The 26346-nt window shown below is 39.6% G+C and overlaps 1 protein-coding gene across 3 annotated transcripts in view; it reads right to left on the minus strand.

Moving 5' to 3' along the window:
* CERS6 (ceramide synthase 6) overlaps positions 1 to 26346 on the minus strand; it is a 102741-nt gene that overhangs the window by 57480 nt on the left and 18915 nt on the right. For all 3 annotated transcript variants that reach the window (XM_088168082.1, XM_014890913.2, XM_088168081.1), the window contains exons 2-3: positions 11575 to 11680; positions 9384 to 9514 (exon numbers count right to left, since the gene is read on the minus strand). In XM_088168082.1, coding sequence (XP_088024208.1) covers positions 9384 to 9514; positions 11575 to 11680 — 237 coding nt within the window. The remainder of the gene's footprint in view (positions 1 to 9383; positions 9515 to 11574; positions 11681 to 26346) is intronic.

Raw genomic sequence — 26346 nt, forward strand, 5'->3', positions numbered from 1 at the left:
AAAAGGTGTTTTGGTAACTCATTCTAGGTTACAGTTTCTGTTTAGTGGTTATGCAACTGTTCTTTTCTGAGTACTTTGAGGGCTACATAAAATAATGTATTGATAAGACCTCAGAGATCTATGATCATTGCCAAATCCTGCCCTACAAGGAGATACTGTCTGGAAAGCTCATGGGAAGCACACACAGAAAAACCACATGCACTGTCCCTTGTGGTCTGATCAGCAGACCTGTTTTCTCATCAGTGATGTTCAATGCAAACAGATGATGATTCTTGGAGAGAGAAACCAACTCAACAGCCTTCCTAACAGGGACCTCTACTCTCCATTCTCACTAATAATCTCACAAGTCACCTGTTTTCAGACACAACAGCTGTTCATTATCCCAGTCTTCTACAGTTCTAGAAGAATGAAAACTTGAGTCTTCCAGACTGCATTTGAATTTCACCTAGCAATGCTGTCATAGCCATGACAGCCAACATATTTGTATGCATAAGGCACCTTTGTGACAGGCAACCACCTTCTTAGACCAACTTGCATTACCTGTTTTCTTTTGTTCCCATGCTGAATGTTACTTCCCTGTAGCATTATGTGTGCTCCAGGGTGGTTTTTAGCCTTCTAAAGCAGGAGCTGAACCCTTAGGAGTATTCTCTTCGTGGAAGCAGGCTATGTATCAGTGTTGTTTCCCCATTTCCCTATGGAAAGGAGGAAGCTCCCTGGCTGTGCCTTGATCCATGCAGCACACACCAGGTTTGTGCACAGCAGCCACTCACCCTCTGATTACACAGGTAGAGATCAGTCTGCCAGGGAGGGTCTCTTCACATTCTGTACTTCCATTTCAGAAGATAAACCCCCCCAGCTTCTAAGTGGGAGTTGCAGGGCTATCATAATTAAGACTGGAGGACAAGCAACATTTTTAGCAGTGTATTCAAACCTCATCTTGTCAATTTTGTTTTCCCGTTAACATGACGAAGAAGTATATTTACTTTGTCATTTATATTACTTCCCATTCACTGCTTGTTGGATCACTGAAAACTTTAGAAAAACCTCTACAAGTTGCTTATTACAGTGAAGGCTTTTTTTGGTCCATTTTTCATTTTTTAATTTTTAAAGATTTATTATCCCTCAGTATTCCAAGCACTGTACAAAGAAACAGGGACAGGAAGTTTTTGTACTATTTTTCTTGCAAAAGTGCTTTTATCAGAGCAGCAGCAATGAAACTAAAGAAGACATCAACTCAAATTTACCAAGAAGCACCATCTAACCAAACTGTATTCATTAGTCTTTAAGTATTTAAATAACTAACCATAAGGGATAGCATTAAGAATTTCAAAGCACACTTTCTGCAGCACCTTATACTGAATTTTTCCTGTCTGATAGTCACAATTTCAGGGCCTGATCTTAGAAGATTTAACCTGCCAGTAACCGGGACTACAGGAGCTACTACATGATGCATTACTTGAATCCTCTGAAAAAATTAGTGAAAAATTTAACTCTCACATACCCCTTTTTTAATCTGCTAGTTTCTTGAACTTCAGGGAAGTGAAAAATAAGCATGGTTGTATGAGCGAATCCTGGTGACCAGTCAATACAAGCAGAAGGGCCTGTCACACTGATAGGACCAGTAAAATGTAATGAGTTTATGAATTTACATAAAAATGCAAAACAGGAGCATAGAGAAGAAGTTCCCAGAGAGGTTCCCACTGCAGCCTGGGCTCTGTGTGCTGTCACAGCAGGTCGGTGAGACACCAAAGTAGAAGACAGAAGCTGTATCAAACACGAGGTTACCATATGTCTGTAGCTACATTATCTACCACAGCATCATCCCAAAAAGCCTTCCATGAACTATAAAGTTTCTCATCTCCATCAGCATCATGTACATGTTCTCACAGAGACCACAACCACTACATCTATCCAGCTGCTGGCCACTGCAAGCCCCTTTCCACTGGCAGACAACTTACTAACACAGAAAACAGTGTAGGTTTATGCCTACTTATATGTAAGAGAAAAACGCTAAACAATGTGAAAGCTAATTCTCCTCTTAACTCTGTGTCTCCGTGAAAAGGCATAGTCCATGTATCTGTAAAATGAAAGGCAATCAAACATGAAACAAAACTGTAACAACATTAATACAAGGGAGAAGAGAGAGGTAATGATTTGCAGTGTATAAAAAAAAATTAATTGCTGTGTATAAAATAACATCTTACTGCCAACTTAACTCTTCAGTGTTTCAAGCCACTTGTCTCCAGTGTATGCCAACTTCATTTAAAGCTGAGGCTGACTGAAGACAGCAGCTTGTCTCTTCCACAATGAAGAACTGGACAATTTAAGGTGCACATAACACAAGAAAGCAGTAGCTACTGCGGTCTTTTCAGTTTTCTTTTAGTTGTCCTAAATTGTTATATTGTAACTATAATTTTGGATTTGTGTTCACATTAACTAGAACTTAGGGAGGAATTATTTAATTTCCATGATATAAGATAATGGTGAGCACATATCCACAAGAGAATGAAAACCTAGTTAATTATAACCTTGCTTAATGTACAATGATAATGTTAAGTGATGGTGTCTTTGTAGGATGAGCACATGAGTTAATTTAAATTTATTAATTATGTTAAAAATTGTGTCACAGAAGACAGTAAGGGCAGGGAATTCAGAGTTTTAAGTAATCCAATTTGAGGGAAGAGGGAATTTCATAAGATGCAAAATAGTAAGTGCTTAAAGCACTAAAGTCTAAAAATACAGTGAGCATATTATGAGGACATGGCACGGACATCTTCACCTGTCTGCTCCAGCAGGACAGCAGGGGAAGAGGGCTGGCAACTCCTGACACAACCAGTGTTGTAATTTCCCCCAGCTAATACCATGTTTGGGCAGTGAGAAGGCCTGAGGCCAAAATTAAAAAGAAAAAATGGTAATCACAGACCAGATTCATATGTGGGTATGGCAGACACAGTAGGAGAGGAATCATGAGGTAAACTGCCAGCCATGCCCAGTGCTGGGGTCTGTTTCATATGAGCCCTGAGCTAACTGGAGCCTTTTGAGCAGCATGCTATGGAGCTGCAAGAAGTCCACCTCCATCTTCCCCATCTCCAGATGATTCAACTTTTTAATGCAGCAGGACAGGAGAGCAACAAGAGCAGACCCAGACCCAGTATTTTTCTATTCCAAATTAAAAAATGAAGGAAGAATGAGATAAAGGGTATAAACAGAGCCACAGGTGCGGCTGTTCAGTAGAAAAGCATTCATTCACTCAGCCTGTGTTAATGTAAGCTCTTGTGTTAGAGCTGGCAGGAGGAAGAGATCCACTCAGAGCACCACATGGCACAACATGCCCTGCTCCACCACACAATGTCCTCCCACCCTCTCACATCAGGAGGGGCCAGGTGGCTGAAGCTGCTTCCCCCGCTTCTCTCCTCCATCACATCAAAACCGGAGCTTTCACCATGGATACAAGTACTGCCCATGCTTCCCTGGTTTCCCTTCTGTTACTTGACTGCATACACACTCTCCACAACCACAAGAAACGCAACTCCAGCAAGCTTATGACTCGTAACAGGAAAATCTGAGTGATGAGGACTCTATGTTAGCATGCAGGGTAACCTTTAACCCGGAGAATATGGTGGGTTACCCTATAAAACAGCTGTACAGCCAGCTGTCTAGCAAGCAGATTGGAGGGCAAGGATGCAGAGCTCAGGGAGGTGGCCTTTACTGCTCACTGGATCTACAATGGTAGCCTGTGCTGCTGAACTACAGCTTGAGCCAGCCTGTGCAAGTATGCCTAAAACAGATGTTCCAAGAGGTGAGGCTGAAGGCATAAACCCACAGCAAACCACACTGTAGCAGCTGGGCTTGACTGCCCAGAGTCTGCGTTGGAAGTGTGAGTGCTGGGCAAGCTCTGTGTTGGAGAGAGGTACATGGAAGATGTTTACTATTGATTTATAAAAGAACAAGTGTTAGAGAAGAATTAAAATTGCTGACAGTGGCTGCACTGTATTCTCACAACTTTAAAATTAGGAGAACTTGCTGCCACTGACTTATTTGTGTGTCCAGGGACTTAAGCTACAAATTACTATGTATTATGTAACTCAAGGCAACCAGTAGTGTCCTACTCTCTTTCTCTTGAGCAGGGAGGCCATCAGTGAACCAGTGCTGAATGACATCATACAAAAACATATTTTTACACAAAATAAAAGGCTCCATCAATACTTTTCCACACTGACTTCATATATATGGCTTAGAGAGTAGCAGACAAAGGAATCAGTAACATGCAGAACTACTGAGTGCTACTCTTTTGGAGTAACATTTCACCCTGATATAAAACAGATCAGGATTTCGGTCTTGGTTTTTACATACTCAAGCATGACTGCAGGCCTTTTTGCATTGCTCTAGTTTCCCTGACATGAGTCTCAGTATAAATGCCTCATTCACTTTTACCTTCTATAGAGATGTTGCATTCAAGCACATCTCTCTTCAGTGATGTTACTAGACATAATTCTCTTAAGTGAGTAATAGGTCCTTGAATGTATAAACTCCAGTCGAAATACAGCTCTTACAGTACTATTGTAAAACGACAGTATTTTACATGCTTACTATAGATAACAATTGCTAGACCATCTTTGTTACTCTGAACTTCAGTTACCACTTGCTAGCAATTAAGAGTCTCCTTTCTCAACTCCTCTACTGCCTGAAGCTATAATAAACACCTCTTGCACTCAGCAAAGTCACACTTCCCTGTTCTGGAACAATTTCACAGACTCCAACTCCCTTCACATTTCATTGAACATCTATGTCCTCCATGCACAAGCTCCCTCACAAATCTGACTCTATCAACACTTGAGCTCCCACTCCCTACTTGCCCTTCATGTCACAGTCCATTTATCAACACAATACCAAACATCTGATTGCCCAAGTAACAGCAATTCCTGTTCCATGGAAAACAGCAAAGGAAAACAAGGGAGATATTGCAATCCTGTGGTCACTGAAGAGTAACTATCACACTTGCCACAGAGAATGGAGTGTGACTTCATTGACCCATCCCCCCTTCGCTTTTCTGGTCATGAAACACTGGTTAGTCCCTCATTCCATGTAGCACTGGAGCATTTGACAAATCAGAATTAAATGGCCCGAAAGTACCATTTTTTTTGCTTAGATCAGAAGTGTGTTAGAAGCTGGTTTATGAGAGCCTGATGGTATTAAAAATTCACAGCTAAAAGCCTATTTATTTTCTGTTGCTTTACTTCTCAACACAAAGCACAGACTGATGAATTCTTTCATGCATTTTGTTAAGATTTGTATCAGCACGGTTCAGAATTTCAACAAACAGCTGTCTTCATTTCTTTCCCTTGCACAGTTATTTTTCCAGTACAACTTTGTAGGAGAATTATTCTGCTAGCTGAGAAAAACAGTATGCCCAAGAAGTTGCAAACAGCCCATAAAATTTTCACACAAATATGCATAACAAGCAAAAAATCTCCAATCTGTATTTCTATATATTTATGCACATATATGTGCACATACAGACATATATAAACTCAAAGATAGATAAAATCTTCCCCCAAAGCACCTGCATAAACAAAATATCAATTCCTTAGGAAAAATAATATCTAGCTACAATACAAGGCAGAGGCTCTTCTCTCCACTACATCAAAACTAAAAGACACCCTACTTATAGACACTTTAGTATCCAAGCTTCTTCCAGAGAATAAAGAGGGGGAAAAAATAGATCTCTGGCTCTTCAGCCTGTACATTTCCATGTTTTCACATGCAGAATGTTGCATAAACTCAAAACATCTCTCTTGGCCATATGTTTCTTCCAGCCACTCCTTAGAAACCATATAAATGTATCTAATAAACAGCTTGCTTAAATGTACATAGCTGTAGGATAGACAAGTCATCAGCCTGGTGACATTCCAAAATCCCAGGCTAACAACTTATGGCATCACAGGTTCTTTCCCTTTGCTCTGGACAAGGGGGGAGAATAGAATGCTGTCTCTCTATACTAAGTCTTTGAGAAAACCAGACGTGCCTACACACTGGTAGTATGAGCAGAAACAACACACTGAAACTGGGAAGACACTGGAAGTATTTTGGGAATCACTACTGCATTGGATTTCTGACACATCAAACATTAACAAAGACATTCTTAGAGTCTGTATTCTGTCTGGCCATAAGCAAAGCAACATTCTGGATGTTAGGCTGTGCCATAGGGACAGAGAGAAAAGAATAAAAAAAACCCAACAGAAATACATGGAAATAGAAAAGTCCATTTTGCACACTCAGTTGACCACTTTGTTTCCTCCTTTATGCATCTTGGATCTTTCAAGTTGAAGAAAGGAGTGCAAATGGTGTAAATTCACAAAATAGAAAAAAAAGCAATGGACAGATTATCCCTATTCAGGTAATATAGCAGGCTAAGTGCCTGAGCTTTGCAATCTGAGGTTATACTAGGTGCATACTTTTCCTGGTGACTATAAACTGTGACTTTAACTCCAGGTGTCATGCCAGAATCACCAAATCCTTGGGATACAAGGATTGATTTGCTAGTAAAATAATACTCAGTGCTGCATTTATTACTGACTGGATCATTAATCACCACCTGGTGATTATATACATTAATCACCACCTAATGAAATTATCTTTTTCATATTTCATATAAATACTTATCGCCATAACATCTGAAAGCTTAAGCAGATATGTAATACAACTGAATTCTCACCAGTAGGGTCTCTATGGCTCCAATAATCAAATTATATCTTCTCTTTTGGACTGACAGACATAACTCTATGGCATGAATACAGCTTAAGGTTCCTGAAAGAGTAATTTATTTTCACTATAATGCTGTGACACAAACAGTATCTATAAACAGGAGATTTCATTACTGCCTTTTTCTTCGTATAACCATCCTCTGCCCATGCCCCGAATTTCTGTCAAAGACTGGCAGCAAAGGAATTATTCCATTTGGGAAAAAAACCCCAAAACAACAAAACTAAAAAAAAAAATCCTCCACAAACAAACAAACAAAAAGCCAGAAAACAAAAAAAAACCAAAACAAACAAAACAAACAAAAAAAAAACAAAAGAAAAAATAACCCCACACACAGAAAAAAAACAAAGCAACAACAAAAAAACAAAAACAAAACCCCTAAAAATTACAAAACAAAACCAACCAAACAAACATACAAAACAACAACAAAAAAAAAACACACAAAAAACAAAACAAAACCCAGAAAAACCCAAGCACCTCCTCCCCCCTCAAGAAGCAGTGTAGGTTTTGGAGTTTCTCTGCACTCTATGACCAGAATTGTAATTGCTTGAAAACAAGGGAAGGGTTACAGAAAGTGCAAAATCTGTGGCAATAATGAATGTTACTGGCATAGTGTGTTTGGGGCTGGATCTTTGGCATCTTTCATCTCAGGCAAGTTTGTTTATCATTAAATTTCACTCTCGGCTTTTGTCACATTGAAGCTACTCTACCTTAGATAGTGCCCACGCTATTCATTTGCAAGAAAGATAAAGCAGTCAAAAATGGCCTACAGCCCTTCTGGCACAGCTCCTCTTCCCTTTCATCATGGAAAAGCCACTCTGGGCCCAAGGAATGCTTTGTCTAGCAGCAAATTGAATTGTCTTCATGTAAAAAGAGTTGGAGTTCTTTTTAAGCAGATCTGTGGGCTGCTGTGGGTTCTTTCACTTTTCTTCCCAAGCCACAGTCAATCAGTGCTGTTGCCAGCAAAACTGAAGCCTTCTCTGGAGGGACAACAGCAGCTCAGCAGTATGAGGGTGTAGGCAGAGATCATTGTCATTTTGTTTGCTCTCTTTTGCTTATTACATAAGGGCGCATTTTGTTCTATCGAAACTCTCCACTTGCACCTGGAGAATTGAGTGCTCCCCTTCCCATGACTGCTGTGGGAACACGTACTTTAGGTCGCTCAGAGCTTCAAAGCAACTGCCACACACAGTCACAATATCTGCAAAGCCACCCCATTAAGTCAATAGCTCTGAAAAGGCTACAGACCTCATACCAAAGGATTTCTTCAATCAAAACTTTCTGAAGTACCTCTCTTAGTGTTCTGATGGACAGATTTAACTAAACAACACTTTAACACCCATACTGAAGGGACAAAAGGGTAACCCTGGGTTCCCAGTAGAAGTCTGAATATGTGCCAACAATTTTGTCCAAGATGTGTCAGGTCAGCTGGTGGCACACAGTCCACCACTGGAAATGCTCCCAGGGCAAGGCACACACAATTGGTTGGATAACACCACCTTCCCACAGCACTACATATATGTAGAAATGGACAGGCAGCTCCCACTGAGCCTCTTGCAAACCGTGAACAGACAGAACCTGAAGTATCCACCTATTATTTATGCCATCTTGCTTCTTCTTGGACAAGTTTTGTCATTACTATTAAGTACACATATTGCAGAAATGCCAATGGCTCCTTCTAAACAAAGCTGCCACTCGCTATATTCTGTCAGCACTTTACTACCTTACCTTCCAGTCTACATTCATAGCTGCCATTTGCATTCTATTTTGATAATGTATGCCACAAAGGAGCAAATTCAGCACCCATTACTATCCCATCCACTCCAGTATTTCATGGTATTCATAAATTTTTCTACCCGAAGGTTCACCCAAATGCACTGGCATCAGTGGAAGAGAGCAAAGTATTTCAGCTCAGTTACAGAGGAAGCAAAATATATCACTCACATATGTTAGCTCTAAGGCTAGTACAGCAATCATTTTTCCCAGGATTCCACAGCCAACAAGTTAACTACTACAACCCTTGCAGAAAAAAAGGTTGCTCCTCACTGATCTCAAAAATTAGTAACTCTAAGGCCAGCAGCTGCTGGCAACAAAACGACCAGGTCTATCCATTATCTCATCATGCCTTGATTTATTAAACATTAAGGAAGGAGGATTTTAGCTGTAAATACCTAAGAAAGGACTTAAGCATTCTGACACTTAAGTTCTTCTGTTTAACAAAGGGCAATCATCTTTAGACAATTTATCTCTTGTCTTCTTTTTATTTAACTACCCAACTGTCTTTCATCTTCATTCCTCCATCTCAGATCTCCATCAGATTGTATGGCTAAAGGTAGTGCTGTAAGGACAGCACACTAACACCAGGTGATTTGTCTTAAAGGATCAAGCTGGTGCTCTGATAGTATAGAATCACAACGACATGATTTCTGAAAGCTTTTGACCACTGAAAACACAGAAAAGTACAATCTGACTTCATCAGGAGAATGAAGATAATTTTTCTCGTTAGTTTAATTCTACTAATTTGTATAATTTTCTAATTGTCTACAAAAGTTTGAAAAACAAAGGGGAAAAGTGATGAGAACAGGCTCAACAAGACTCAAGAAGAGAACATGCATCCTTACATGCTCTCACAGAACTTCCTAAGGGTGCTGGGTTTTTCCTGGTTGCGTCTTTGTCGAAACCAACGTTGAATGCTGCGTACATCCCAGTCCAGCTGCTTGGAGAGGCCTTCCAGCCTCTTCTCATCTGGATGCTACAAAACAGAGAAGCACAAAAATTCTTTTCTTGCTCAACTGCATTAACGCTTTAAATTCAGAACCACTGTAATTGACTCTTGCCTTCTTACCAAGGCTGTCTGTCAGAAACATGGATACACAGAAATACGTTCACAGAAATCTCTACTGGCAGATTCCCATCAGAATACATTTACAATGACAACTATTAATCTAGAAGGACAGATGCTTGATATGACATGCAGATCCATTACTAATAAAAACTTTAAAGGGACAAAGGGATTGAAACTTGCTTGAAATTTGGTAGTGAAGCTTAGCAGCCATAAAATGCCATGCATTTCTGAAGCAGTGGCTCTTACAAACACCCCATTGCCTACCACACACTAATACCTGTTCCACTCTCCTACATCAGAATCTTTGTCCTATCAACTGTTCCACTAAGGAAGATGGTTTGACTGACACAGAAGGAAGATAAATCCCATGTTTGTGCATGATAATGTTAAAAAACGAGGTTGTTAAACAAAGTGACAACTTCAAAAGGAAAATCACCTTGACAACAGGGAGAGAGAATTGTTTTCTGTAAAAATAAATACACACAAATATTGTCCAAAGCAGAAAATATTTGTCCTGATCACACGTTTTTTTAAACAAACAGAAAAATGGACAATCTGTTTTCTGGAACTCTAGCTTTATTTCTGCAAGCCAGTTACATATATTGAATGAAGTACCAGAGCTCTTACAACAAAGAGCTTTAAATTTTTAATTGTTGAAAGATATAAACCAGCAAAACTTCTGTTACGCTGAAGTTTTGTCTATCAGCCTCCAAGAAAACACAGGGAAGAGAGGGAAATAAAAGGGCGAGACAAGAGAAGGTTGAAGTATTTGCCATCCATCTTAACAAAGTTAACCAAAGTATCTACTAGTTTTTCAATGGAAAGTTAAGAAAAGCAATTTCTGTAACCTTAGAAAAATTAAATATTTGATGTAGCTCTTGGGAGTTTGCTGTATAGGATTCAAAATAGGCAGGTAGCTAAATTGGACAGTTTCTCTGAGAGCATCTACCAGATTCTTGCAGGAAAGCAGGTACTTTTGTTTGGAGTTCTTCACACTCACAGGTATTTCAGGCCCTGTGTCAGACTACCACATTCTATGAGGAAATACTAAAAACAAACAAACAAACAACCCCACGACAAACAAAGCCTAACCATTCTTCCTTCAGCTGAGTCTGTGTGAGAGTATATCCTGCAGCTTTCAGAAACAAGGCACATGCAATTCCCTCCTTGAAAACAGGACAAAAGTCAATAGTGTAGGGCACACGAGCAAGACAGATCCACAGCATATTTCACTGTCTGTGACACTGAACCCATTTTTTCCCTATATGATTTTAATACTCTCCGAATTTTACACTGGTGCCCAGCTGCAGCCTGGAGCCAAGGTGGGATTGGAAAGCTCTTGCAGAAAAATTTGTGATGCTTGAAAAGTATGAAGAGAATAACAAACAGGTTGAGATGTCATATGGTGAGGGATGTAGAGACACATATGTAAGTTATGGGGGAAAATCTTGCATAAAAAAGGTATGCAAACTGTAAATAAAACATTATTCAGTCGGTTTCTCCCACTTTTCTATGTTTTCTCCTGTAGCTGGGACAACAGCAAGAAAGGTCTTTCCCTAGAAGGAGTAGCTTTGAAGTTTCATGGAAAACTGAGTATCAATATTACTGGCTTACAATAAACCCTTTTTTTTTTTCTAAAAACCCCAACCATTTTTCAAAAATTGATACAAAATAGATCAGAAGCAAAAACAGATAAGAAGCAAAAAAAAAAGTAGGTGGTCATATGGCATCTACAAAGTGTTTCTGTGAGTTTTTTGGGTTTTTTTTTTGATTGAAAGCTTACTGGAGACATCACAAAGGGATACACAACTGCTCAGGCTGGCATATTAATGACATCCACAAAATTTGAGTTTCTGATTTGAGGTGTAAAAATGCAGCACTGCATTTATCTGTTAGCTTTGCTTTGTTCAGACATAGTTTACAGTGCCACACCCCACTTCATAAGGTATTTTAGTTAGACACATTACCTTTGTAATAGCTGTGAAAACCTTTTCCAGGATAGCATTAGGTTGAGCTTTCTGTGGTCCATTGGCTTGGACTTTAAGGCCTAAGGCACATGGTTTAGCAATGAACCTGTAAGAAAAGGAAAAAGGAGAAAACAGGTGAAATCCTTCAGTTATTTACTTCATTACTGTTATCAGTATATGGCATGTGGTAAATGGGCAAACATTATAACCCTGCCAACAAAAACAATATTTAGTTTTACAGCTCAAAAGCAAGCTCCATATAGGCAATTACATCATAAAGTAAGGAACATCACTTTGAAGGATGAAAGGAACTCCACAGAACACATGAAACAGGATTTTCTTTCATGTTGTGAAGAAAGAGATTAGAAAAAAAGCACGACAGGAATGCCTCCTAGAGAAGCACCAACTAAAGAAAAGAGCAGGGCAGCTTGTAAAGATGAGGAGTATATAATATTATCCTCTAAACACAGCCTTTTTAAAAATCAGTTTCCAAAGTAGTTTCTGCCTCAGGACTCCTTTGGCATAATGGAATTTCAGAATACTGAAAGGCAGCAAGCTCTTAAGCTGCCCAGTCAATACCATTTTCTAAAAGCATAAAATTTACATGGTAGAGAGACACAAGCAATAATCTTCTGCTTAAGTATGAGGCTGTCCAAAATCCTAACATCAATCCATAAGTTCTCTGAGACATTTTAGTGTTGAATGGCATAGTTTATATTACATATACACAAAGACCACCACTCTACTCACGAAAAGTTAAATTATTTGTAACTATGAGTCTAAATCTGGAATTCCCATGAAAGCTAAAAGCTCTGTATAGGAATCACATTCATATCTGAACACTATGAACTTCTGCCATCTTTGACCTATATAACTCGTGATTTCACTTAAAAGGCTTCTGTTTCCCAAAACTTCATTTGTCAACAAGGACCAAAACAACACTTGGTACAAGTAGTTCTACATTTATCCAGCTGAATGACCACATGCTATAAAAAATTCTGGAATTCCTACCCATACCCAAGCCCCATTTTGAGCATTGTTATGAACTACAACTGCTGATTCTGCCATGTTTAAGACAGCACAGCTGATTAAAGGGAATTAAGTCCTAGGCAATGTTATAGTGGTTACAGCAATAGTATTTGGTAAAGAAAGATGAGTGATGGCAGACCACCCTGTTTTCCTGGAGAAAAATTCTTGATACATTGACACTATTTCCACATGAAAGGCAATTCTATGGCCTGAAATAATGTTGGTGACTGAAAGCGGGAAGACAAATATTCAAAGACACATGCAATGTATCAGTGATCTTACTATTTGTTCCTAGCGTGTTACAGAAGAAAAAAAACCCCTTGATGCTCTATAGCATCAACCAAATTAAAGGCATTGCATCAGGTGTAAATTCCCTGCCTTAGAGTTAAGAGCTTTGATGAATCCAGTTTCACTACTAAACTCAAGAAGACAATCTAGTCTTCTGCTCATGAAAGAGAAGCATTTAAGTTCTGCACATCAGATGCAAACACAGTTTAATCGAGACACACTGGAAACTTTTATGTTAGTTAAAGTATAAGCTCACAAAAGAAGTGAGAATCATATTCTTAAGTTCAATACAGACATAACCAAACCAGTGCTGGTCATTGCTGCTAGCTGATAACCAAAATGATAGCTGAAGAAGCCAATGGAATTTGATTTCAGAAATTTACTTTATTAAGGAATTTTAAAACACTTCATCATGTAACAACAGGGCTCACATATTAGCATCTATGTCCTTGTTTTGTATCAAAAAGCTGAAAAACAGCCAGAAATTCAAGTCTTCATTATTAAAGACAATTTAAATACAATAAAAACAATTTCCTGAAGAGTAAGCCATAGAGCCAGACAAGAGTCAATTCTTTAAGAGACAATAAAGGCAATGTCAATCAGTGTTAAAGCTAATTTTACAAAGTCATAAAAGGCAACATTTAAAAGTAGAGGGGCAGGGGAAGGCTGTAGGCAGAGTAAAAGCAAATAAAAGAAACAGAAGACAACTGCAACAGCTTTATGCTTTCACAAAGGAATTCAAGCTCAGCCTCCACCATCAACAGCAAGATCAAGAAACAGTCATTAAATAAACACAAAAAACAAAATAAAAATTGTTTCAGATGGATTTTCTGTGCACTTTTTAAGTCAGTCTCCTCTGAAATAAGGCATGATTTGGGAGTTTTTTGTTTATTTGGAAGGTATGGGGAGGTTTTTGTTTGGTTGGTTGTGGGGTTTCGTTTGTTTGCTTGGGGTTTTTGCTGTTGTTTTGTTTGTCTGTTGTTATTTTAATAAAATATGTCTTTCAATTACTGTTTTGCTCTCTCCTTCTCCTGAGTGAAGGAACGTGATAGCCATGATATATCTCCAATAGAACAGCAGTTCCCTAAACAGGCTAATTTAAAAGAAAAAAAGCAGATAAAAAGTCCCAGCTGGAAAAAAATTAATCAAGAAGTAATTCCAACAAGTTTCATGCTGAGCTGATCTTCATTTAAATCTAAGCAAACCAGCTGGGCTGGCTTAAATGACACTCTTAAAATGACATGTCATGTTAATGAATAGCCTTGGTAAATCCAGGATAAAGCACAGACCCAGTGGGTTTGGGTTTTTTACCTTAAAATTGTAATATAGATGTTATACCCATTACCTAAAACAAAACACATTTTCTAAACACAAACATGAGCTTTTCTGCCTTTGCTGCTTATGTTTTTCACATGCATGGGAGGAATGGGCACGTGACTTAGAGCTGTCCACAGTGCACAGCTGCAAGACACAGGATTATCTTGGCCAGCTATATCAATGATGAAGGGACAGGGAAAGCTACAAAATACCCACAAAGGTCCTACTAGGACACTCAAGAGAAAACAGTTTTAACTGAAACATTTTATACACCTGCAATACCGAGCATACTAATCCAAGTATGCCTGAGCCAAGCTTTGTCCATGTGATTACTTTTGGTGGAACTTGTAAAATGCGAGACATTTTTTTTTGTTTTCATACAAAAACTTAACCAAATCAAACTATACTTTAAAGTACAAAAATTGTTTTTCACGGCTACAATAGCAGAGTTCAAAGTAGTTTAAAGAAGAGTTCATTTAATAGGGTCCCAAATTTCACAGGTAAGAAAAAAAAAAAACATCATTAACATGATACTCTTCTGTAATAATTTAAATTGATGCATAAGTAAAAAACCAAAATTAATGTTTGATACATGTACAAACTATGAGTGTTTTGCCAAATGCTGCACTTCTTAAAAGCACTGTTCATTTTTTCCATTTCTGCTAACACTGTGGTATTCAATTCTCTAAACAGTCTTGGTGAAACCCATGGGACTATTTATTGAATAAGGTATGCAATTAAGAGGGAGTATTGTAAAGAGTAAGGAGAGTGGAATTGAGTATACTGCAAGCTTTTCTCTTTAAAATATAGAAATCTGAACAAAAACCACACTAATATCTCTTTTTCAATGGATTTCAGTACAGCTGAATTGAAAGCTAGTATTCAGTTATGCAGAAATTCAAGGACAAACACATTTTGCTGAATATAGCCCCATCTATTCTGGATCTAGAAGGGAAAATATAAACATTAACATAAACAAGGGAATTAAAATCAAGAATCTTTTTAAAGGCAGGTTCCTCATTCACAGTTGGAAGCCACATTTGCAAACCAGCCCAGCCCAAGAAGCCCCCAGGGAGGCAGTCCATGGGAGGTATGTCACTGCAGAGCAGTGGAGTGGAAAGCAGGGAGCCTCTGCAGCCCCACACACAGCCCAGTGTGCCCAAGGGCCACCTCGGAGTGCCCTGATCCCCAAGGCGGGCACTGCTCCGTGTTCTCCATCCTGTCCTCAACTCACAACAGCACTTAGTCCTACCCCAGCCCAACCTTACAGGATCAGTTTTTCTCTACAAATGCGTCGAAAGCCTTTTGCAAAATGATCCCCCACCTTTGCCAGGATATAAAAAGAAAAAAAATATCATTTTCACCACAAATGTGTCAATTTAATCAAGTACCATTTTGGGTTTCCCAAAGCTTGCGCAATTACTTCACGAGGGAGACAACAATTCCACCTGGCCACCAATTCTGGGGGAAACAAAACCCCAAACCTGCCAGAATTAATTTGAAATGTTACCTCTCACAATCCTTGGAGGATGATGTGCATTTGGAATTGCAAAGTCTGTGTTAAATAAATGAGATTTTTTAAATATCACATGAAGGATGAGAAGTAAAATTATCTTTTTATTTTTCTTGCTATAAATCAAACAGCCCTACTTGTAACATGTAATCTTTTCCCTGAATCTGGCCAGACACAGATACATATATATATATATATATATATATATGTAACTCTTTAGTCATCGGGGGCACAGGGAACATGCCTGTAGGGCCCTCTGGTAGGAATGAATGCAGTGTTTTCACACCAGCAGGTCATCTGCCATCTCCGAGCTGACCAGAGCAGCTGCCCTGTAGCAAATTCATGTCTGACAGTTTCTCAGAAGCTCTCAAGATATTTAAACCACCACAGAGCCCACAGCAAGTAAATAGGGATTACCTATTCAGGATTTTTTAAACAGCCTTAAAAGCCTGCGAGAATTAGCAAGGCTTTCTAAAGAAGGCCAAAAAACCCAGAAAAGCCAAACAAACAAACAAAAATTAAGCTAACAGGGCTAAAGAATATTAGATTCATGCAACTCACACTCTTTTTAATGTATGGAAAGAAAATAATGGCTTCTTCAAATCCATCCATTTAAGAAACACTAGACTTAAAATAATTGACAGTGTAAGGTAAGTGATAAACGTTAACCAATTACTTTTGCAGAAAGATAAGATTACTCATTCAACAGAACCAGCATCAAAACAAGGGTAGTTGATACAAAGGAAAGAAAAAGGGTGTTTTACACTTCTGCACTTAAAACTGGCATATCTAAAATAAGTGACCATCAGAGGGAAGGATCTGCAAGAGTCTTACCACGTCCCAAACCCAGAAATAACTGGCAAAGTAAGTTTAGATTTATTCTTTTTCATTTAGGCACATTTAATCTCACAAATTAGAGAACCTTTTTTTTTTTCTTGCAGTATTTTAAGCACAGAAAGTTTCTTCCCTCATTTGAGCAACTTTATTTTGTGGCCAACTTCAATACAGAAGCCCACTCAGAAATTTTCATTAGTGCAAGTGAGAAAAGCTAAGAGCATACTTCACACTTTCCTAAAAAATCTCAGTTAATCACAGCTTAAATCAGTCCCTTTTGTCATTCATTTTTATCAAAAGTAGGTCACATTATGGACCAACAGACAAGACTAATGGCCTGTTATTACATACCATCCATCCCCTAATTAACAATCTATTTTCTGAGAAGATACCTCAGCATGGCGCAAAGGATCTACACAAAATCACCCTGGAGACTGCTCCTACCTGACCTTGGCTAACAGATGAAAAATACCATGAAGCAAACAGGCAGGACCTTGGCTATGAAGTCCCCATGTGCCCTGAGAATATGCAGGGATTTTTTAGCCTTTCATGTCCATAAAAACATTTGAGTTAATTACTTGTCAATGCACAATGAGCATTGAGTCTCCTTTTCCTCTGTAGAGTAATTAGAAAAAACTGTGGTGAATGTTAAGGTGCAGAGCCTCTCTGAGTCATCCCAAGGATACCTAGAGGATCTCCAGAGGTCCCTTCCCACCACAACCATTCTGTGGTAACAAATTCTAGTTAAGTGGTAATTACATATATACAGTATCTCTGTGAAACAGGTAAAAACTCTCAGACACCGGAATAGTTCAAGTGGTGCTTACAGAAAAGGCTGCTCGTGTTGCCAACACCAGTCAGTTGTGAGCTCCAAAAAACCCCAAAAACAAACAAACAAACTATTCCTTGCCAATCTAATATGTCCATAAAATCTCATCGTTTCCTATCAGTATACTTACAAATATCAGGGAAGGCAGTTAAACCAGCAAAAGTTCCTCTCTGTGCTAAAATCCGTTTTGAGGAGTCTGGCTCCCTTTTTGAAAGAGTGATGCAGAGCAAATTTTTCCAGCTCATCTACTTTATGCTCACTAAACACAGATTATTCCAGGGATTTATGATTACAATTGTCTAACTTGTTGGATACTACTTGCTGGTTTTAAACAGAAACAATCTAAATTTGCTCTAAGGATGAGTAAAAGCAGAAGAGGCTTGTTTCTAAGCAGATGTTCAACCCATTTACTGCCACAACACTCAAAAACAATTACAGGATTTGTTTTATTATTTTGGTACAGATGACCTACTTAACTCAGAAGTTTCACGTATAAGCACTAATTAAAATAAAACAAATAAAATCACCCAACAAACCCCAGAAAAATCTTCCTAGTCCTAGAACAAATTCAGTACATAAACAGGGTTGTCACTTCAGCATACCTATCCCAGCAGTGGTTTTGGCTTTATGTCTCACAACACCTTACATTACAGAAGAGCCAGCAGGATACAATGCCTGAAGCACAGGCAGGGGTCTTCATGGAGGAAATCTCATCCAAAATGTATGTACACAGGAAAGTTAAGTTCACTGAAACTCTTTGGATATGCTGAGAAATAGGTCAGAACTACCACAATGAAACCTTTTCAAAGGAAAGAACCCGTCTGCCCAAGCAAAAAGCCGAGCACACAACTCTGTATGTCACCAAGAGCCTTTTGCCACACAGCACCCCAAGCAGTGTCTCAGAGGGCAATGTGAAGGACAGCACAGAGCCAACCCTTCCAGGGGGACCTATTCCAAACCCTGCTGAAATGACTTCAGAAGAGCACACACATGCACCTGCCTTTCATCTGAGATGTTCAATGCTTTTCCTTCTCTCCTCTTTCTTCTCTCTTCTCATAGAGATGCATTAGCTGTTATTCCCACACCAGCATCATCATCCTATACCTCACAATAAATTATAAAAACTAAACACTATATGGTGCAATCCACATGTGTTTCCAAAAAACAAAAGCTAAGGTAAAAAGTAGCTGTGTAAAAAAATCAGATTTGGTATCTGTATTTCAGCTTTTGGACTTACTGGTTAGTACAGAGCACAACCACATAATTTTAAGTAAATTAAATAAATTATCCTTATCACTCAACAGCAGTATTAGGAAATGCTTTGTCCTGACAAAGTTATTCTTAAGAAACACAACTGATATGACTGACCCATATCTTTCTTTCAATCACTGTAAAACTGTTTCATCTTTGCAGTGGATTTCTCAGATTTATATTGTCCTGCCTTTTTGACTGAACATACACATCTAAAAGACACATTTCCGTATGGTGCAAAGTTAAAAATACTCCCATTTTCTGGAGATTTTGATCCAATAACAAAAACCATGATCAGTAGCATTTGGTTTGAGCTACCTTTGCATACCTGTTAGCTCCCATCACAACCTGCAGGCCAGACCCCACTGATCACTGACCCAATTCCAGACCCTGTTCCCACACCTTGCTAAACCTTTGTGTCTCACAGAGTGGGAAAATCTATTTAATCCTTTCTCCAAGTTAGTTCATAATGACTCATGCAGAGAGTGTTTGGCCACCAGTATGGGACCACCCCAGCCCAGTCTCTACCAGCAGTGCTCCAGCTGCTTTTCCAGTCAATATGTTACTACAAAAATGGGAAACAAATAAGGTCAGCACCTTACAAACAGAAGTAGTCCTGTTTTCCAAATATGGAAGCAATTTTTTTTAAATATATGTTTGCATAAAGTTATAAGCATTTCGATTTTTCCTTAAAGCCTAAGACTGAAGTCAGGGGGAACTACATGCTCCAGAATAGCAACAAGCACTGCACAAATGTAGACAAAGGTCACAAATAAATATTTTTGCAGCCAGCTGTCTAATGCTTTCTTTCTTTGTAATCTCTAAAAATAAAGTTTAGTCACTCTGTAACTTTCCAAGCACAGATCAGGGAGAGGGAGAAGGAACGGAAGGGGAGATGGACTCCAGTCCCCCACCTCTCACACATGGCTCCTTCTCTCAGCTGCCCTCCACCAGCATCATCAAGGCTGTAGAAGGTATAGATGATACAATTCTGAATTTTTGCACTAAAATCAGAACACACGAGCCAGGGTCAATGGTAAAATTCAGTCTCCAAAACTGTAACCCATTGCTAAAGGTCAGTGAAGACAAAAATATTCTCCCAACTTCTAGAAAGTTGTGGCTTAGGGACTTTCTAGACCAAAAAAGGCATCTTTGCACGTAGCAGTCCCCAAAGAGCTGACCCCTGCTCCTCAAGCTGCACTAGTAGCTCATTGAGCCTGTGAAAACTTTCCACAGTCTATGGCAGAGCTCTCCAGTGTAAATTCAGACTCTGTGAAGATAACCATCCCACTTCATTTTGAACTCGTTGCTGAGCAGTTTTGGTTTTGCTTCTTTATTTCTTGCACTGGGTAAAAATGAACAATCAATCCCAAAGCATCCTTTTTCACTCCTGACTCTATAGATTTTGTACTCCACTCTGCCACCTTCTAAAATACAGAGTTGATATGTCGCTTCATTTTGGCAAGTGCAGGACAACCAAAGCAAAGAACCAACCATCAAACATCTACACATGAAAAGACGTGATCCAAATGGGATTGATGCTGGACAGGGAAAAGGGCAGGAAGACAGCACAGAAATAAATGAAAGACTGACAAATTAATTTTGAAATTGCAGTAGGCTACCCTCATACAATGACACTGTTCTGCTCCTCCAGTCCCTGCAGCATTACTTTCTCTTTTACTGTGATAACATCTTTAATATGTGAGCAAAAAAAATTTAAAACTGTGACGAATCCCCATGTCTATAGTAAAGGAACAGCCCAGGCATGCCATCCATGGCCTCTTGACAGATATACAGTCTTGTAGTGCAGTTGTCCTTCATCTACCAAGACAGATTCCAAGGTGCAAAAGAAACTGCAGTTACCTCCCACTTGGGCAAGACCTGAAAGCTGCTAAGTGGCTTACAGCAACTGTTTCAAGCAAAAGTCTCAGCAATCGTTTTGATAAATAACATAGCTCTGCCCACTATAAAGTCAGTGCTACTCCTCCAGGTTCCCCCATGGTAGTTGTCAGCCTGATCAGCACATGGTAACTTGTCTCATCAATGTCCTATTGATTTCTAATGTATTTGCCTTATTCTGATCTATTTACTACCAGAAGGTCAAATAATGAAGGATGTTGTTAAAATCCCTAGTGATCACTAACAACAAATAGTTTATCTGATATTATTACTAAAGACCTTAACAAGTCACAGAACAGAATCTGAAGAGTTCAGCAACACCTTCCTGGAAAACATTAACAGATATCTGAAATGTTGGGAAATTATATTGTTCACCAAGAACAGAAACTTATTAAGCTATATCAGGTTAGAAAACATTTTTGAAAGCAGAGAAGATAAATAATGCTTTCTATTCAATGGAACATTAAAAAAATAATTTAAGTCCCTAAAATATTTCAGTGCTTGAGGGGCACAAGGATTCTACCTCCTGCCCTGCTCCATGGGTTGTGCAACCAGGCCCTGAGCAATGGCAGGTGCTGTAAGAAAAGTAAAGCCCAAACCTCAGTCTGTTTGCTCCAAGTGTGCATTTGTGTTTGAGCAAATGACCTGAAGACGTGCTTTGCTCCTGAATACTGTCATCACACTACCTGGGAGTGGCACAGACTTAAGGTCCTGAAACAAAAGCACACACAACAAAGGATTTAAATATTTGTAAGCTTTCTCTTTGTTCTTGTGTGAGTTCAGCTTCTGTACTGCTGGTGGGCTGCCATGGCATATGACAGAGAGAATTTCATTATGTGCCTCAATCTTATGGGCAAACCACTACCTCTGGTGCAAATCCTATTTCTCCCCACCTCAGGAGGTAGGACATGTTTCAGGAACTTTCCTGCTCTGAGTAGAGTGCTCACACTAAATCTTTATTCTGTTCCCTTTGAAGAGGGAATAGGTCATGGGTACCTCCCTGCAGGATGGTTTTACTTCTGTAAGTACTTGAAATAGGGATGGTTGGTTTGACTTAGAGGTTAAACTTTGATTCCAAGAGCTAGGTCACAAAATCCTCAAATCTTTTGCAGGCGCTTCAAGAGGAACCAACTTTCATTCTGGCTGGCAGGTATTAATCACAAAAAATGATCACAATAGTATTCATTCACTGTATTTCCTGTATGTATATGAACGCAAATACATATGTACACTGAAACAAACATACATATATAAAACATATGTAATGGCATATGTTTTTATATATTTGTGTATACATACATTTAATATATGTGTGTATATAGAATCAAACTTCAGCATAGTGTCTGACTACTAAAATACAAGAATTAGAGCTCCCAGACACTTTACACAAACTCAGAACAAAACCCAGTTCCTTTCTGGTACAAAAATCTACATCCTCAGTTTATTTCTAATTAGCTACCAATACAAAAAGATAAGAGATGCACCTAGATATTCAGGAAACCTACTCCTAAAGAAGCATACAATAAATTATTTTCCCTGTTTTATCCTTAAATTGGTATTACTTAAGAAAATAAGGACTGTTCAGAATTTGCAGACAGAATGGGGCAGGCTGGTCCAACCCATTCCTGCCTGCCCAGGTACTGCACCATAACCACGGGCAGCCAACTGAGGTGCTTGGGCTTCCTCTCCCTCACTTGTCCCTTTCTGCCACTTTTACTGCAGCCACAGAAGAAGCAGATTCAGGCTTCAAGAAACTGAAGACTATCACTGCACACTACCCCAGAAGAGCATGGAGTTTTCAGCTGGATCAGTGATCTGATCCAATCCACTCTATCAACACAACATCACTAAACTGAGACACTATCAAACTTGAAGGTGAACTCTTTAGATGCTCAAGCCAAGCCATCACAGGATCATATTCAGATTCTGCTTTGGAAATCTGATTTTGTATTTCTCACAAAGCATTCTCTTTTGAGAAATAGTATTAAAATTTTTTACATACATTTATATATATATATATATATTTTACATATTAGGATACCTATAATTGAATAGATTTTTTTTTCCAAAAGAAGTGCTTCAGCAAAAGATTTATTAAAATACCTATACAAGTCCTCATACCTGAAATCTCAAAAACCTCAGATAGACCCCTATTGAGAAGTAGTTTCCACCTGCATTGTATGATCATTAAATACCATATGGACTGATCAAAACATTCAACAAAGACAAAAAGCAACTAGGCCTCACCAGCTTCCAAGTCTTCCTGTACATTTTCACCTTTCTGTTCTATTACTGAATATTCTTGAAGCCTTTTTTGTTTGATTGCCAGCTCAGCAGGACACTCTTTCAGAAAGGCAGGGAAGCAATCTGGAAGGCAGCTGCAGCTCTGTCTGCAGAAGTGCAGAACATCCAGCCCTCCAAATGAGTTTACTGACCCTCTGACCCTACCTTGGGGAGCTGGGGAAACTGGTGCCCACCGGAGTGGAGGAGATACTACACTGCAATATTTGAAATGCAGAGCCTTATGTTTTCTGCCTTCTGCACTAAGGCTGTCCCAAAAGCAAAACTTGCCATCACAGGCAAACAATAAGCCTTGGACACAAAAAGCTCAAAACACAGCTGACAGGCTTCTCATTGTACTCCTAATGCATGATAAACAATTAGTGATCGGACAAAACAGTGCAAGAACAAATCCGATTAACAAATAATAGGATTTGTTAGCGGATCACCCAAACGACACTTTGGAAACAACTCCCTGGGCTGCTGCAGCCAGAAACCTCAGCCAGGGAAGGCAGCCGTGCCGCAGGATGCACTGGCGAGCTGCATGCACGGCTACCAGTCCTCTGGAGGAGCTCACTGTGCAACAACAATGCTGGCCCGCCGGTTCTCACAGCATTTGAACATGCTGCAGCATGGTTCAAGTGAAAGAAAAGAAGTAATCTCGTATCTTGGGTATTTCTGAATGATTTATACTTTGGATTCATAAGCAAGAGTATTTTCTACATCAAAACACATAAACTGTTGCAGTCATATTTTCTTTTGGCTCATTACAAGATTTTTGTCAGCAACTTTACACACTACAGTTTCAAATGACACTTGACTACAGAGCACCTGACTAAAACATGGTCCCCTAACAGTATTATAATATAGGTGCCAACCTCTACCAGCAGAAGTTGAAGGAAAAAAAATTTGGGCAGGGGAGTACTTGAGGAAGCCTGACTTGACACTGTAATATTGTCCTCCAGTAGTTGCTACTAGATGCCACAACTAAGTGATGCTAAGACAGTAACAGAAAAGGTGGCTTTCTACCATTAAGAGTTTGAAAGAAAGAAGAAGAAGGGTGCCTCATGCTGAAAACGAGACAGAACACCTGTCTGCCCTGGCTGGTACAGACTAGGTGTAAGATAATAGTTACTCAAAACCTTCAAGTGACAGCTATTTGTTACTCTTTGTATCCCTGTTTAAGGTGCCATAAGCCTTTTCATCTCCTTTGGATCATTAGAGCTGTCTTGCTTATTTGTTTTTAAACATACCACAGGAAATGCTGCTTGGGATGAAAACCAAAACTGGGAGCCCATATGAGTGATATCATTATAGAAGATTTTTACACAATTGTAGATTGTCAGTTATGTTGTTTTTAATGGCAAGAAACATAATTTCTAAGGTTAGTTATTTAATAACTCTTGTTTAAGCGTCTAACTAAAACAGAAAAAAATTGCCCTTATGACAAGCTCTGATGGCAATGTCTGGGTGCAGTTTGAGCAAAGCAGCAGTGTACATGCTTGTGAACACACAGACAAAGCTCGCCCAGCCACCAAAAATCCTCTCAGCAGAAGATAAGACACAAACATACTGCCTTTTCAGGGATCAGCTCTTCCACAGATCTTCAGAGCTCTTCCCACTGCTCTGGGTACTGCAGCAAACTGAGCATTCTGGTGTGCATGGACAATTATGAGGCAGTTCAGCCAAAAAAGCACAAAGCCTATCCAGAATGTTATCTGGTTTGTTCATCTGACAACTCAAATGGAAGCGACAGCCAGTCTCTCACCCAGCTGGGTTAGAGATTAGCCATGTGTAATATTGCTGCACTTGAACTGTGGAGTGCTGTACACTTGGCAAGAGGACAAAGAAAGCAGGAGATGGAATAGGGAGGAGAAATACCCAGGCAGGAGTTACTGCAGGACTCATTTTGAAGCCTTGCCCATGACAGTCTAATTGCACAGACAAACGCTTATGTTAAAAACTTACAGCCCCCCATATGAACTTGGCCAGCGTGCTGCCAAGACCCTCACACTCCTCTGTTGCATACACTCCAAAACACTCAGCATGCACATCAGATAAGTATCTACACAGTGCCTGAACTGCAGCAAGGCTTTGCAAGAACTGAGTACATGGTAATTACCAACTTTATAGAGAATCACAGATCAAACTCTGTCTTCCCTGGAGAAAAAAAATCAGACATGATGTCTACATCCAAGATACACGACCAAGTACCTCAGCCCAAGACCACAGTTCAGAGCAGGACTGGGAATGTCAGGCCAGCAGATATGATGCCAAAGAAGGATACTCAGAGCAGCTCCTGTGAGCAGGCACCGCCCTTCAGCTCCTGGGGCTGACAGTCACTTCCTTGACATGCATTGTCAGTCATCATCCCCTAGAGAAATCTTACTGACACAGCCTGGCTCCCAAAAAGCATGGCTGCTGACCCCATCAGCTACAGCCAGGCACACAAAGAAGTGTCTTCAGAATACACTGGACTATGGCACAATCCCAAATTTTCCTTTAGAATAGGAAACAGCGATGAAATTATTTCAGAAGAAGATCGGCTTCTACCTACAGGGATATCTTTCCAGCTTCAGAGAGAAGCACTTGCAAAACAAAGCAGGGAGGAAGAAGGAGGACTGATGAATGGTGTTTCACCAAGGTCACAGCAGCATGTATCCATTTCCAAGCCTAATGCAGGGCAATATTGCTGACTGATACACAGGCTGGCTAAGGGAGGAGTTCCCATGAAGCCTACAGAACCTCCCCTGGTCCCAGCACCACCTTTGCTTTGCTCTTTCCCCATCACTGCGGTCCCCTCCTTGCCAGCTGAGAGCTGCAAACTCTTCCCTTTTCAAGAGCCCCTCCAGCAGCATAAAGCCATATTCCAGGACCATTGCCTACAGCACAACGAAAGACAGCCTCCAGGCAGAGATAGGAAGCCAGGCTGTAACCAGCAAGGATGGGTTTATGCAATCTCCTGATACTGTTTCAGCTGTATCTCACAGCAGCTTCAGGAATAGAAGTCAGTTTCCTGATTTTCAGTTGGTTATGGTTTTCCTGTAGCAGATGCAAATGGCTCAAGAACCAAAGCAGTTATTAAGAAATGCAGAACAGGTAAAAAAATCCCTTGTTGGTCAACACCAGAGCCATATGTTCAGTTAACCAAGTGATCTAGAAGGAATTTGTGATCAGAAGGAAGAAAAACATTATACATAAACCTATTCAGCAGCTGAATAGCCCCCTTCAAATGTCTGTTATAATGTTTATTCAGAGCATCTGGAGGATCAAAGCTCTGGTCAAAGCCTGTCATGAATCCCCATACTGCTGCAGAATTTAGTACTAATCCCTGGTGCTTCACTGCTAAATAAGGGACAAAAAACAAACAAACAAGCAAAGGCCAGGGCAAGTGGTATAAATAGATTCAATAAGGTCAAATTATTAGTTTAGAGATGCTACAAAAAACTTTAAAACAAAAGTTCTTTCAGCCTCCTTTAGCTTTGTGTGCAAAGCAGTACCACATAACTCCTAGGCAAAGTAAAGAGTATAT

The sequence above is a fragment of the Sturnus vulgaris genome, chromosome 7 (assembly GCF_052056855.1).
Source record: "Sturnus vulgaris isolate bStuVul1 chromosome 7, bStuVul1.hap1, whole genome shotgun sequence".
In the NCBI taxonomy this organism is placed as follows: domain Eukaryota; kingdom Metazoa; phylum Chordata; class Aves; order Passeriformes; family Sturnidae; genus Sturnus; species Sturnus vulgaris.